The 12996-nt window shown below is 41.9% G+C and overlaps 1 protein-coding gene across 1 annotated transcript in view; it reads right to left on the bottom strand.

The window, feature by feature from the left end:
• Nucleotides 1–789: 789 nt before the first annotated feature.
• The window catches only part of DDX10 (DEAD-box helicase 10), a 188665-nt gene continuing 176458 nt past the window's right edge, over nucleotides 790–12996 (bottom strand). Inside the window, exon 18 of the mRNA XM_062577456.1 lies at nucleotides 790–1481. Within this exon, the coding sequence (XP_062433440.1) occupies nucleotides 1292–1481 (190 nt within the window). The 3' untranslated portion in view covers nucleotides 790–1291. The remainder of the gene's footprint in view (nucleotides 1482–12996) is intronic.

Consider the following 12996-nt stretch of genomic DNA (forward strand, 5'->3'; position numbering starts at 1 on the left):
GGTTTCCTGACGCGTCAGGCAGTCCAGAGCATCCTTATGTAAGCAGGAGCCAGAGTGATAAAACCAAAAGCTTCCGTTATTTCTGACACAAAAGGCACACAACAGAATCTGACACTAATTCCACATATGCTGAAGCATTCAGAGATGCAAACACTTCAAAACTCAACCAGAACTGAAAAACACATTCATTAAATCAGCACTTTTAAATTTAATCAAGCAACATATATAAATGGCTGAATTACACAGGCCAGATTTCTTTAAAGAAATCTAGGTAAAGATATTGCCCCACGCAACATGTTTCATTGTTTCCTCATAGCTCCATCTTTTCTATTTTTGAACTTGCAAAGTAGAAAGCATACATATATCTCATTGCTGTTATCATGGTGCAGAGGTTATGGGAAAGCATTCACAAAATCTGCAAGAAACTACATAATTTGATGAGCTCGAACTTCAGAACATGCTAGAAAACAAAGGTAAATACTCTTTTCTCTGTTATACTCGGTTATAACAGAAACTTCTGGTTTCTAGTCTTACAGGGATTCTTATCACAAGATATGCTGTACTATTTGTGGCACTGGGACAACACAATGATGCCATTTACTCATTACTCATTCATATGGGTTTCAAAATCAAAATCCAAGAATCAAAGTTTTAGCTTATGAAAGTGGTTTCTGAATTGCCTAACACAGGTGACAGAATCATAAGAGAAATGATAACTGATTGGAAAAATAAATGGTTTCATAACAAAGCTGAGAGACAAAGTTTATACCAAAGCTTCAAGAATTTTAATAAAATATTTTAACCAAATGGGCATGATACACAGAAGGAAAAAAAAAGCATTTTATTTTTAAGTAATATGATTTGAACTGCCAACAGTATCTCTTCTTTGATAATTCTAGTACGCATTTATCTTCTAAGATAATAAACCTGACACAGCCAAGAAAGGCACATCCTGTTTTTATTTAAAGCAAGATTAAAATTTTTTAAATGATGAATTCTTCAAAACCTGGGCTCACTTATAAATGTGCTACTGCAAAATGTCACTTGGGGATTTAGTCTGAAAAGTTGGTTTAGAAATCCTTATAAATCAAAACCAAATATCCCGATACATTCACGGAACAGCTAAACCTTGTCTATAACCTATGAGCAGATCAGAGGCAAGCTCATTGCCCATGGAGCTTGTTTATCTATGCCCAATGGTACCCATCTGCCCAGATGCCAAACTGATCGTGCGCCGATTACTGATAGAAGGGTGAAGATTTCCCAGAAAAGAAAGCCTGTAGGAAAACGATTAGCTATTACTGTTGAGCAGATGTAGTACAAGCTCTTCGTCCTCTGCCAGGGAAAGCCCAGTATCCAATGGCATAAAGGAGTCTTCCTCGTAGCTCAGTTTAGCCTTCTTTCTTTTCAGGGCCATTTCTTCTGCCGCTTTACTGTTACTACAGCCTCTTTTCTTTCCTCCACTTCTCTCCTCAGGTTCACTGTAGAAACAAATCAATTACTCTTTTTAACAACTGTGGTAATCAATATCATCATGTAATCAAACAATTTAAACATTGCTAAAGCAATAAAGCAGATGAACTCTGAAAGTCTAAATTAGAACTGCTTTCAGGCTGAGGCGGTGGTGGCTGTTCTGTTGTCTTAATTGAGATGACAGTATATCCGGATACTGATAATTAGCTTTACCCAATATTTGCTGCCTTATAGACTGATAGGCAACTTGACAAACCTGATTCAGTAATTTGTCAGTGGACACTGACACGCATTCAGCATCTTGTCTAAAATAAATATGTGACAAAAATAAAAATATGAGAACTGTCATTCCATTGGCAAATCCTACACTTTATTAATACAGATGCAAGTTTTGATTTGGGTCTGTTTCATTCAAGCCACTCTTCTTTCTTCCTTCAAAATAAGTCCTTGCAAGCTATTAACTACGCCTTGCCACGAGAGGAAGACACAAACTTACACCCATTTTTTTTTCCCCCGTTGAGTTCCTATTTCTCTTACTGCTTTTGTAAGACTCTAATGAATTGCCTTTTGCAGCCTTAAATTTAGCTGAAATGGACTTATTACTTTGACTTCTGTCACATGGCCAAATACGAGGGAAGGAAGGCAGCGAGCCCGGCACCCGAGCTCTCTGCCCTGGCGGGGCTGCAGGTCCAGCGGTGCTGCCACCCGCTTTGCCTGCAGTCCCTTTGCCTGGTCTTTGCCCAGACACACAAAAAATTTTGTTTTAAGCAATCTCGACTACATCTGTTCAACAGACAGGTTATGCAGACCCAGCTTGCAAACTCTGTAAGGAAGACTGAGAATTTATACCCACCTCCCCCACCTCAGACCGTAACCCCCCAAACCACTCCCTCCAGAAAAGACACCTGAAATGAGATGGCATTTTCAGTCTTCCACGCTTGTACTTTAAACAACATAGCAAAAAATGAGAAACAATTTTTCAAAGACTGATTTTAGGCTTTTAAAAATAGATTTTAAAATTCATATTTTCAATTACAATTGGGCAAATTTCACAGAAAACATTCACGGAAAATTCAATTTTCTTCATACAAATGCATTAACAAAAGCTTTTAAAATTGCATTAATACTTGCAATAACTTAAGTGAAAATATAACGAATTTTTTCATTAGGAAATATTCATTTAGAGATTTAACGATTAGAAGCAGCACTTACTACTAACAGCTTAAATCGGAGAACACTGTACTCTAAACCAACATGGCACACGAACCTAATGGCCAATAGAAACCAGCTTCAACTGGCCACCTTGTTTCTTCCCATTACCAGAACTAACAACCAGCACGTGAAAGGCTTACTTCATAATTTGCTGAAAAACAGAACAATCCACAACGCAGCTCGAAATACAGCAGTTTTCAAGATTTCCCCAAACACTCTCTGGGAATCACCAGGAGGACAAGGGTTTCATCCCTTCTTTCTAGCTTGTTTAGAAGTTGCCACCGCACCTTCTGGTTGCTTCGCCAGGAGGCACCGGTGCACCGGGGCAGCCTGGCACCGGCACCGGCACCGCGGACACAGCACTCGCCCTTCTATCCCACTGCCCGTACGAGAGCGGCGCTGACCTCGGCATACTTGTTACAACCAGGACAGGAGGAAAAAACCCCGGCGTGCCCCTTATATGCTCACAGATGAACCAAAATCCCTCATTTTATCTTGTTCTTGTCCTGCCTATCCAGAAGAAATAGTGTAAAGCAACAGTTGATGACTGCGCGTTAAAACACTCTTCACAAACGACGCCATTTCAAACAGCACAGCATCTCCTCTTGCCGTTTTTGAGCTGGCAATTGCACGCGGGGAGCTTTTCAGCGTTTGCTACCAACACTTCCTTTATTGCTTTTCTGGGACAAGGATTGTTATTTCTCTCTGCAGGGCTTCAGATATTTCAAAAATATTAAAGCTACATTGACAGTACATGAATATACCATAAATCGCTAAGACTCCCTTCTCCTGGTGGCCAGCACGTGCTGGGATGCAGCTTCACCGGGGTCTCTCTGACCAGGGCAGATTATGGAGGCTTCGCTTGAAAAGCGTAAGGCTGAAATGCCATCGAATAAAAGCACTCGTAGCTTGCTTGTAGAAGAGGCAATTCCTCCCAGCGTGTGGATGGGCTCCGAAGCCCAGTTTGCATTTGTAATCGACTGATGCTTCATCTGGGACGCAAGCACAAAACAATCTCGAGCAATTAAAACAGTGCAGAAACCTCAGAGCTTACGGAACAGCAGGCTTTAAGTAATGAGAACCTAGCGCTTCGCTGCCGAGTTTCAGATGACCATAGGCCTGGATGTTTGGGAGGTATAAAATTAAGCAGGAAGCATTCAGAAGGAACTGGGAGGCTCCTGCTTTTTTCACAGACAGGGGCACAGTGCCCCAAGGATCCTCATCGTAAGCTTTGTGGGAAGGTTATGCTGAGTCAAGTTGTCTCTTATTATTACTACAGCATCACGTTGCTAGATTAATGGTGCATACCAAAGACGTATCTGCACGTCAGCATTAGGCATATTTTCACACTAATTCGACCCCTGCTAGGCAGTAAGTCTGAGAAGCAAGTAAGGAGGAACGTGGAAGATGGGAAGCAAGAGAAAAGATAATACAGTGAGAAAGCTATTGAGCGATGAAGAGAAACGGAGGCTTCTAATGAAGCACAAAAAGTAGAAGCAAAACAATGTGAGATACGGGAAACTTCGGAGGAGGACGAGGAGGAGGAGAGAGCAGTGGTTTGAAAAAGAAGCTGGGGACTGCCAAGCGAGACGTCTCGCACCAGGAGGGCAAGGTGCACCTCACCCACCATTCGGGTGCTGCTCCTTACCTGTTCACACAGAAAGTTTTCTGAGAAGGGGGAAGTGTAATAGGTGCAATGCTCAGGTGTGCATGCAGAAGGGCAGAGCCCGTGGAAACAGCTCCACGGGGATGACTTACGCTCCTGCGATTGCTAACTGAATTCCCCTTTGGTCTCTGCTGACTGAAGGGCCGTCAGCATGCCCTGGAGAGCAAAGCTTTTTCTCGTTGCTCACTGCCCACTGACAGATGCAGCCCTCCTTCTCCTTACACACACGCCACCCGTGGATGTCCACGGCAATAGCCAAAACAAAATAAGGTAATCTAGGGTGATTTATTTTCTAACATGAAAAAAACATAATTAGAAAGCAAAATTCACAATTCAGAGGGTTCCCGACCAAAACCAGTGCATCTCTTCCTTTCCTATTTATAACGTTTAGAAAGTGGCACGTGCAGCTGGATTGCAATTCCTTCCTTGTACCATCTGGTGCAATTTAGCTTCTCGTTGCTGCGGCAGCCTGAATTACCCACGCAGTCTGAGGCTGCCGGATGGCATGATTTACTGTCACGGGCTGTGTTTACACAGGCGCCGACGTACTAACAGCCAACTTCATCAACATGCGCAGTAACTTCTGTGGCCACCATTTATGCAGCTGTAACAACAACGGAAAGCACTATCATCTGATAGATAACTTTCATTGCAGAAATACTAAAGTACAGTTTATGAATCCTGTCTCTGAAATAAATGGCAGCAAAAATGAATGCCATCTGGGAAACAGGGGATATAACTATGACCCTGACGGCGATACACCAGGAAACTCTCTTAATTTTACTTCTAATTAATAGTCTTACAGTGTGCTTTGAGGTATGTTCACAGCATGTTCTAAGGTTTAGATTTTAAGTGCTTCTGAGTCAGTCATTTGAAATGTTATGCTACACAGATCTTCAGCCACTTCGCTGCTTTTACACAACACGGTACTCCAAGATCTCCTAGACCATAGGCTGTGTTTCAGTTAACATTTATCAGAGCATGTTTTGGCATCTAGACTTACCAACACTGCACTGAAACAAACTGCCCTTGTCACTGTATTGCAGTCCATGAGTTGAGTTTCCAAACAGCTATGGAGCTCACGAGCTCTTTCCCAAAGAAACGCACATGAATAATGAATGAATCTACTAATAAAATACAGTTGAGAAAAGTTAGGAATAATTTAGCCTGTAAATATTGGCATTTTGCCAATCAAACATGTTGTGCCACAAACCTTCTTTCACGTAATAAATTTTAATTCACAAGGCCATGGCAACAATCCTAATGAAGATTAATTACTGCAGTCCCTTCCATAAAGCCCAGTGCAGCTTCTTCTTAACTTGCTGTCAGAACGCTACAGCACATAGAAATGGTAATGAAAATATATTGTGTTGTGTTATTCCCTTTACTAGCCATTCCACTGATGTAAATCAAAACTGCTCTAAAACTAGTTTTACAAAAACAATTGCAGGAAAGCGAAGATGAATCTACATGTAATGAAATACAAGTGTAATTGTCCTAAAAGCAAAAGACAAGCCTTTTTTGGAGCTGAAGTATCACATTCCAAAACACGAAAAAATATTCAAGTGGAAATCAGACCAGCAAGACGGTATGTTTAATATTTTTTATTATTGCATAGGTAGTAGAGCTTTGATGGGGAAAGGGGAGCAAACCCACAATCAACATCTTGCTTCTGCTCCAAGGATAAATGCATTTATTTTCTAAATGCTCCAGCAGATATGCAACAGTAGATACAAATTAGCTGTCTGAAGCTGTAACAGCTCTTTTCCCTATTTCTGGCATAGACACCGCTGCCCACAGAGCAGCAGTATCTGACCCATGTGAGACCACTGGAGTTTTCATTCAGTGTATCCAGGCAGAACAATTTTAGCTTAATACATCAGTCTGAAAACTGAAATCATTCACTCGAACGGCTCAAATTATCTCTGCCCTGGGTTGAAACTGCTCCAACTGGCGGTGACCACGGCTACAGTCACACCATTTCATTTGTTGTGTGTTAGAGGCAGAAGATGATATATTACATCTGTTTTGTTATGACACATTACGTCTGTTTTGTTTAGGTAACTTCTCTGGCCAACAGGTTTACAGGAACCACAGGAAGAATTTAGGCTGTCCTTCGGCACAATTTAGCTGACAGAGTCTCACTTGGAGATTTGCTATCGTGTCCATCTCTTACAGTGATCCAGAGCACAGCTGCTATAAAGTCTTGCAGAGCAGAAGAATATCACATCTCTTTCAACAGCAATCCAACATTTCATAACTTTTATCTTTAAAAAAGTTCACCTAGTTTCTGCTTTGTGTTTACTCAATCTCCAGCTACTGAAACATATTATGTATTTCCATGTCAAATACTTTTCTAGTACTGAAAGTCTTCTTTCACAGAATCATAGAATCAGGCATCTCTGGAGATCATCTAGTCCAACTCCCCTGCTCAGCAGGGTCAACCCACAGCATGGTAGACAGGGTTGCATCCAGGCGGGCCTTGAAGATCTCCACAAAAGGAGACTCCAGAACCGCTCTGGGCAACCTGTGCCAGTGCTCCGTTGCTCTCACAGGGAAGAAATTCCCCCTCACGCTCAGGTGGAACTTCCTGTGATTCAATTTCTGCCCATTGTCTCTTGTCCTGTCACACGGGACAACTGAAAAGAGTTTGTCCCTGTCCCCTTGACACCCTCCCTTCAGGTACTTGTACACATTGATAAGATCCCCCCTCAGTCTTCTCTTCCCCAGGCTGAAGACGCCCAGCTCTCGCAGCCGTTCCTCATAGGGCAGATGCTCCAGCCCTCTGATCATCCTCGTAGCCCTACGCTAGACTCTCTGCAGTAGCTCCATGTCTCTCTTGTAGTGGGGAGCCCAGAAATGGACACAGGACTCCAGATAAGGCCTCCCCAGGGCTGAGGAGAGGGGCAGGATCACCTCCCTCCACCTGCTGGCAACACTCTTCCCAATGCACCCCAGGAGACCATTGGCCTTCTTGGCCACAAGGGCACATCGCTGGCTCATGGTCAACCTGTCATCCACCAGCACTCCCAGGTCCTTCTCTGCAGAGCTGCTCTCCAGAAGGTCAGCCCCCACCTTGTCCTGGTGCATGGGGTTATTTTTCCCTAGGTGCAGGACTCTGCACTTGCCCTTGTTGAACCTCACGAGGTTCCTCTCCGCCAAACTCTCCAGCTTGTCCAGGTCTCTCTATATGGCAGCACAGCTCTCAGGTGTATCAGCCACTCCTCCCAGCTTGGTATCATCATCAAACTTTCTGAGGAGGCACTCTGTCCCCTCATCCAGGTCATTGATGAAGAAGTTGAACAAGATGGGACCCAGCACTGAGCCCTGGTGGATGACACTAGCCACAGGCCTCCAGCTAGACTGTGCACCACTGATGATGACCCTCTGAGCTCTGCCTTTCAGCCAGGTCTCAATCCATCTCACTGTCTACTCAGCTAACCCACACTTCCTGAGCTTCCATGTGCGGATACCACGGGAGGCAGTGTCAAAAGCCTTGCTGAAGTCAAGGTACACAACGTCCACTGCTCTCCCCTCATCTACCCAGCCAGTCATTCCATCAGAGAAGGCTATCAGATTGGTTAAGCAGGATTTCCCCTTGGTGAATCCAGGCTGCCTACTCCTGATCACCTTCTTCTCCTCCATATGCCTGGAGATGACATCCAGAAGGAGCTGTTCCATGACCTTTCCAGGGATGGAGGTGAGGCTGACCAGTCTAGAGTTGCCTGGGTCCTCCTTCTTGCCCGTTTTTGAAGACTGGAGTGGCATTGGCTTTCTTGTATTCCCCAGGCACCTCTTCAGTTCTCCAGGACCTTTTCAAAGATGATGGAGAACGGCCTGGCAACAACATCCGCCAGCTCCCTCAGTACCCGTGGGTGCATCCCATCTGGGCCCATGGATTTGTGGATGTCTAGCCTGCCCAGAAGGTCTCTGTATATATCCTTTTAAACAACAATTAAGTAACTTCTCAAAGTCCTCTCAGATGAACTAAAAAGATCGTAGTTTAAAATTTACTATGAGGGAAGGCTTTCAGATCTCATACATTATTTTCTTGAGCTTTTTCTCCATTTTTGAAAATTCTTTTAAAACTAAGAACACCTCAAAGAGCTGCAGTTTCCCAGCAAGGATCTAATTTTCTCTACTTAGTCTCAGTAAGAAAAAGCCATTGGCTGCATACACAATTTTTGCTTGTCTCCTCTTTTCCTTCAAACCTTTCCTTGTTCTAATGTTCTTTTGGACGTTTCATTTTCCTCTCACCTTTTAGAGCAATTACTTTGTATTCTCTATCTCTGCACATTTTAACACACAATAAAGGTCAAATACTGTATTCTGAAAAATCCTGCAATACCTGTTCTAAACAGTTATTGTTTCTTCTTTGGTTGTATTAGACATATTACTTATAGCCAGCATGCAGTCTCCGCATGCAATAGGAAAAAGCTTGCTCTTTTTTGGAGCTTTTTTTTTTTTTTTTTTTTTTTTTTTTTGCTGTTTTGGAGCTGTTGAACACTCTTCTAGCTGATAAGTAGGTTATATAAAACTTGTTTAGACAGTGCCCAAACATTTACATTAAGTCTCTTTCTCAAAAAAAATTTTGAGAAAATCAGAATACTCTATATGCAACAGGAAGAATAATAATGTACCTTTTTCTGACTGAGGATTCAATCACATCACACTTTTTTTTAAGGCAATTCATAAAATACATTCCCTAATCAATCATTCAGCTGTCAATAATATATCTGATATAAAAATATATACATTGTAAAGTCTAAAGCATGCAAAAAGGGTTCCTGGAAAGATCCCTAACACTAAAGAAAAGCTTGATAAAACAGATGAACCTTGGGTGAAAGTGAGTGAGTGTACATGTGCACGTGTGTGTATATATATATTTTTTTTAACTTATTGTATGTGTACATGAAACAGCATTTATACAATGAACAATGTAAATATATTAAGTTTCCTTTTCTTAATTAGGAAAAATAAGTTCTGAATAGGTTGAAATGCATTAAAAACAATGACAAAACTGTGATACGGTATTCCGATAGATTCCTTCCATAAGTGAAAGCCTTCTTTCTTAACTAACCTAAAATTTTTACAAATTTCTATTAAAACATGGAAAGGAATCTTTAACATACATATTCAGAAAAAACGAATGACCTAATTTAGACATTGCAATAGACAGTGTTGGCAGGGCACAAGAAAGCAAGCTACTTTTGTGCAGCTCTTCCAGGTGAAGGGAAATACGAAGACTCCTCTACTCCACCAGCGCTTTACAGCAGCATAGCCTTAATGGTAAACTTCTACAATGTCTTTCACCAGAACATTAAGCTAAGGCTTTCATAATGTTGTGGATGTGTCCTGAACAATACATGTTCGAGGGAGCACCATGACTTGCAGATAAATCACCCTGAAAGAAAACGGAGTGCCAGCTGCATCAGGAATCAAGTAAGACGTAGAAGGTCAATATCAGCATCCAGGTTTGACATATTAAAGAAGGTGTAAGAAACTGCAATTTATCCAGAATTTTCAAGAATAAAGAAAGCTACATAACACAGCAGGGTGACTGCTGACCTGCATGCCTTTCAGCTGGATCAGGCCATAAAATCGCAAAATCATAACAGAACTAAGGTATTTCTCCTTTCCCCTCGAGACCAAGATCTTTTCCATGCAGATCTAAAAGCTAATATAATCAGTCATACCTAATAAAGATTTAAAGAAGGACAACGACGAGGCCAATCAGAACTTTGTTCTTCCTCAACAGTTTTATTTAAAGAGGTTGAGGGATTAGAAATACCAGAAATTCAATTTGCCTGCAAAATGAATATTTAGAAAAAATAGCTGCTTCTCTTTCACCCTCTTCAATACACTTAAATTTTTCACCTCATTAACAATTTACATTGATAGTCTTAAACCAAATATGATGAATGTTGCAAGATATACAAAAATTAATCTCATATTACATGCTTGGAGTCATTAATTACTCAGCTTGTAGAGGTACGGCTGGAAGGGAATTTTATTCAAAGGCAAATTTAGCTCATGGTTTGTACAGCTCCCCCAGTTTAAAATAATACTAATGAGAAGAGAAACAGATGAACAACTTTTTTGACTTCTGAAACCATGGACAGATGGTCTTCTTTTAAAGACTGTTAAAGGATGATGCCCTAGGTCTCACACACATACTTTGAATTAGCCCTTTTGGAAGCTTTTCTTCCTTTAAAGCAAGTAACATCTGGTGCAGCCCAAAGTATTTCCATTTTTTTCTAACACTCTGAGAAAAATCTCAGCATGTTGAAAATATGAAACAGAATAGAGTTGTATTTTCTAATTTCAAGGACTAATTCCATTGTATGCAACTCTCAGCTGATTTGTTTTTGATAAAATTATTACCTCAATATTTCTCAGCCCCTACAGTGACTCGCTATATAATTCAGTGACTGAATTAAGGGGGATGTTTGAGGCAGTAGTGTCGATTTAACAGAATCCCCTCCTCCCCACTGATACCAAGATTTCTTGCCCGATCTCTTATTCTTCTTGTCCCAGCAGACCCCCATCCTCCTCCTGCCTCCCTCTGTGCACACATCCCTCCTACCTCCTTCCTCCCCCGCACTAATACTGCCTCTTCAGGGGCTCGTGCTCTCCAGCCACCACTCTGCGTTACCCCCAGGCTGACTGGTCATTCCAATTCATTTTGTTTTCTTGATCTCTTTTTCTAGTTCTGAATTAATTTCCTTCACTCCAGCTTCTCCGTTCACTTGTGACTGCTTCCACAAAAGGCTCCAAACACATGCGCAGACCTAAGCCTAGAGCTTCGGGGCCCTCTCCGAGGTCTCAGGACATACCTACGCTTTGCAGTAGATAGCATGGCAGGAGTTATTTCAGCCAGCTCAGAATGAACCAGTGTTTATATGGAGGAGTGCAGACCCTAATGCAATCGTGGGAGCTGCACAGCTGTATCAGCACAGTGCTGCCCTGGTCTAATCAGAGTCCAAGCCGACAATATCTTTACTGGCAGAGAGAAAAGGAATAGGGTCCAAATCTAGCTCCAAAGGCTAACATAGCTCCTATGCATACTGCTGAACTTTTTTACACAGCTAAATAAAGTGTAGCTTCATCACTTTTGCCTACCTGGAACAGTCCTTTGCCAGTCCTGCCCCGAAATACACTGGGACATTGCCTGGGAGAGCACTCTGGCACAATCCAAAACCACACCAAGGAGTATGCTGACAGTTAGGAATAGCACTCATGTGCCAGTGCTTAAGGCTGCATCCTGGTCTCATTTAATTAACCCGTAAGGATATGACTGCTATTTTCTGAGCAGGCTCAGGTCAGCACTAAATTGAGTGCAACAAGCTGCCCTGCACATGAGAGCCCTCCACAGCTCTCAGGCTGACACAGCTTACACAGGCACTCCTAGAAATCTAATTTTGTCCTAGACTTTGCCAGCTCCAAATCCATCTTTCAGCACCTGTTCACTCCCCGCTGTTCTCTGCTCCTGCCCTAGGAGCATCCCATACTTTTCCAGTCTCCTCCTCTTTTCGCATACCTGCCTTGCCTGTTCTTTCCACTTCTGGGTTTTAATTATCATCCTTACCACTGACCTAGAAATCCATTCCTGATCTGTCTCCCACCATAACAACTGTATCCAGTCTCCCTGCTATCAGCTTCTGGATTTCTCTGTCGATAATAAACTCACAGTAGTGTTAGATGCAGTCATTAACCCATCGGAGCCTAAACTCATGTGGCCTCTTCCTCCAGAGAATACTGAAAGTCCTATTTGGCCAGCCTGCTCAAAACTGGTTTTTGTATCATTTTGCTAACTTCAATTCAGGTTAAATGCTGAAGAGGATTTTGAAGCAATCTGACTTGCACTCAAAATGTCAGTGCTCTTGCCTTCTTCAAAAAGGCTAAAAACACGTGCTATTCGTTCTAGTCCTGCAGTACGCCCAGGCAAGACTTAAAAGCAGAAAAGGAGTCTGTTGGAATTTGTAAAGACGGAAAAATGCACAAAACCTTTTAAAATCCCTAAGCACCTTCCTTTTTACTAAAAATTCAACTAAAAGCCTGGGCAGACAACTGAGACCAACACAGCATCCTGAAGTTGCTGGGGTCTGACTACGAAGACTCAAGTGACAGCATTCTTGAGACATTTGCTACTGTAGAAATGCCTTGCTGCTACCCAGGGAAAGCTTAAACCCCAAAACTCACAACAAAAAGGCAGTCTAAGCAAACTGTAACCCCATAGCACAGAACTGACCCAACAGATTTACACAGAAACACTTTACTCAAGGTAGCAAAAACAAGCTAAGCAACTTTGCAGTCAGAAAAATGACAGCTAAAAAACTTAATTTTATAAGTCAGCAGGGTTTTCATGGTATAAATGTACTAATATTACTAATATTGTGAGTGAAAATCAGGAGAAAATTTATGCTGTACCAATTTCTTTGCAAGACCACCTTTCAAAAACTGAATAATGTTGAGACTTGAAATAATTGCCCACTACATTTTCAAACATCAAAAATCTTAAATCTGTCTATGATCTTAGAGGAATTATAATAGAAAACATATTTTCATAGAATGGTAAGGTTGGAAGGGACCTCTGGAGATCATCTAGTCCAACCCTCAGCATAGCCCATACGGGATTGAACCTG

This window comes from Rhea pennata, chromosome 1 (assembly GCF_028389875.1).
Source record: "Rhea pennata isolate bPtePen1 chromosome 1, bPtePen1.pri, whole genome shotgun sequence".
In the NCBI taxonomy this organism is placed as follows: Eukaryota; Metazoa; Chordata; class Aves; order Rheiformes; family Rheidae; genus Rhea; species Rhea pennata.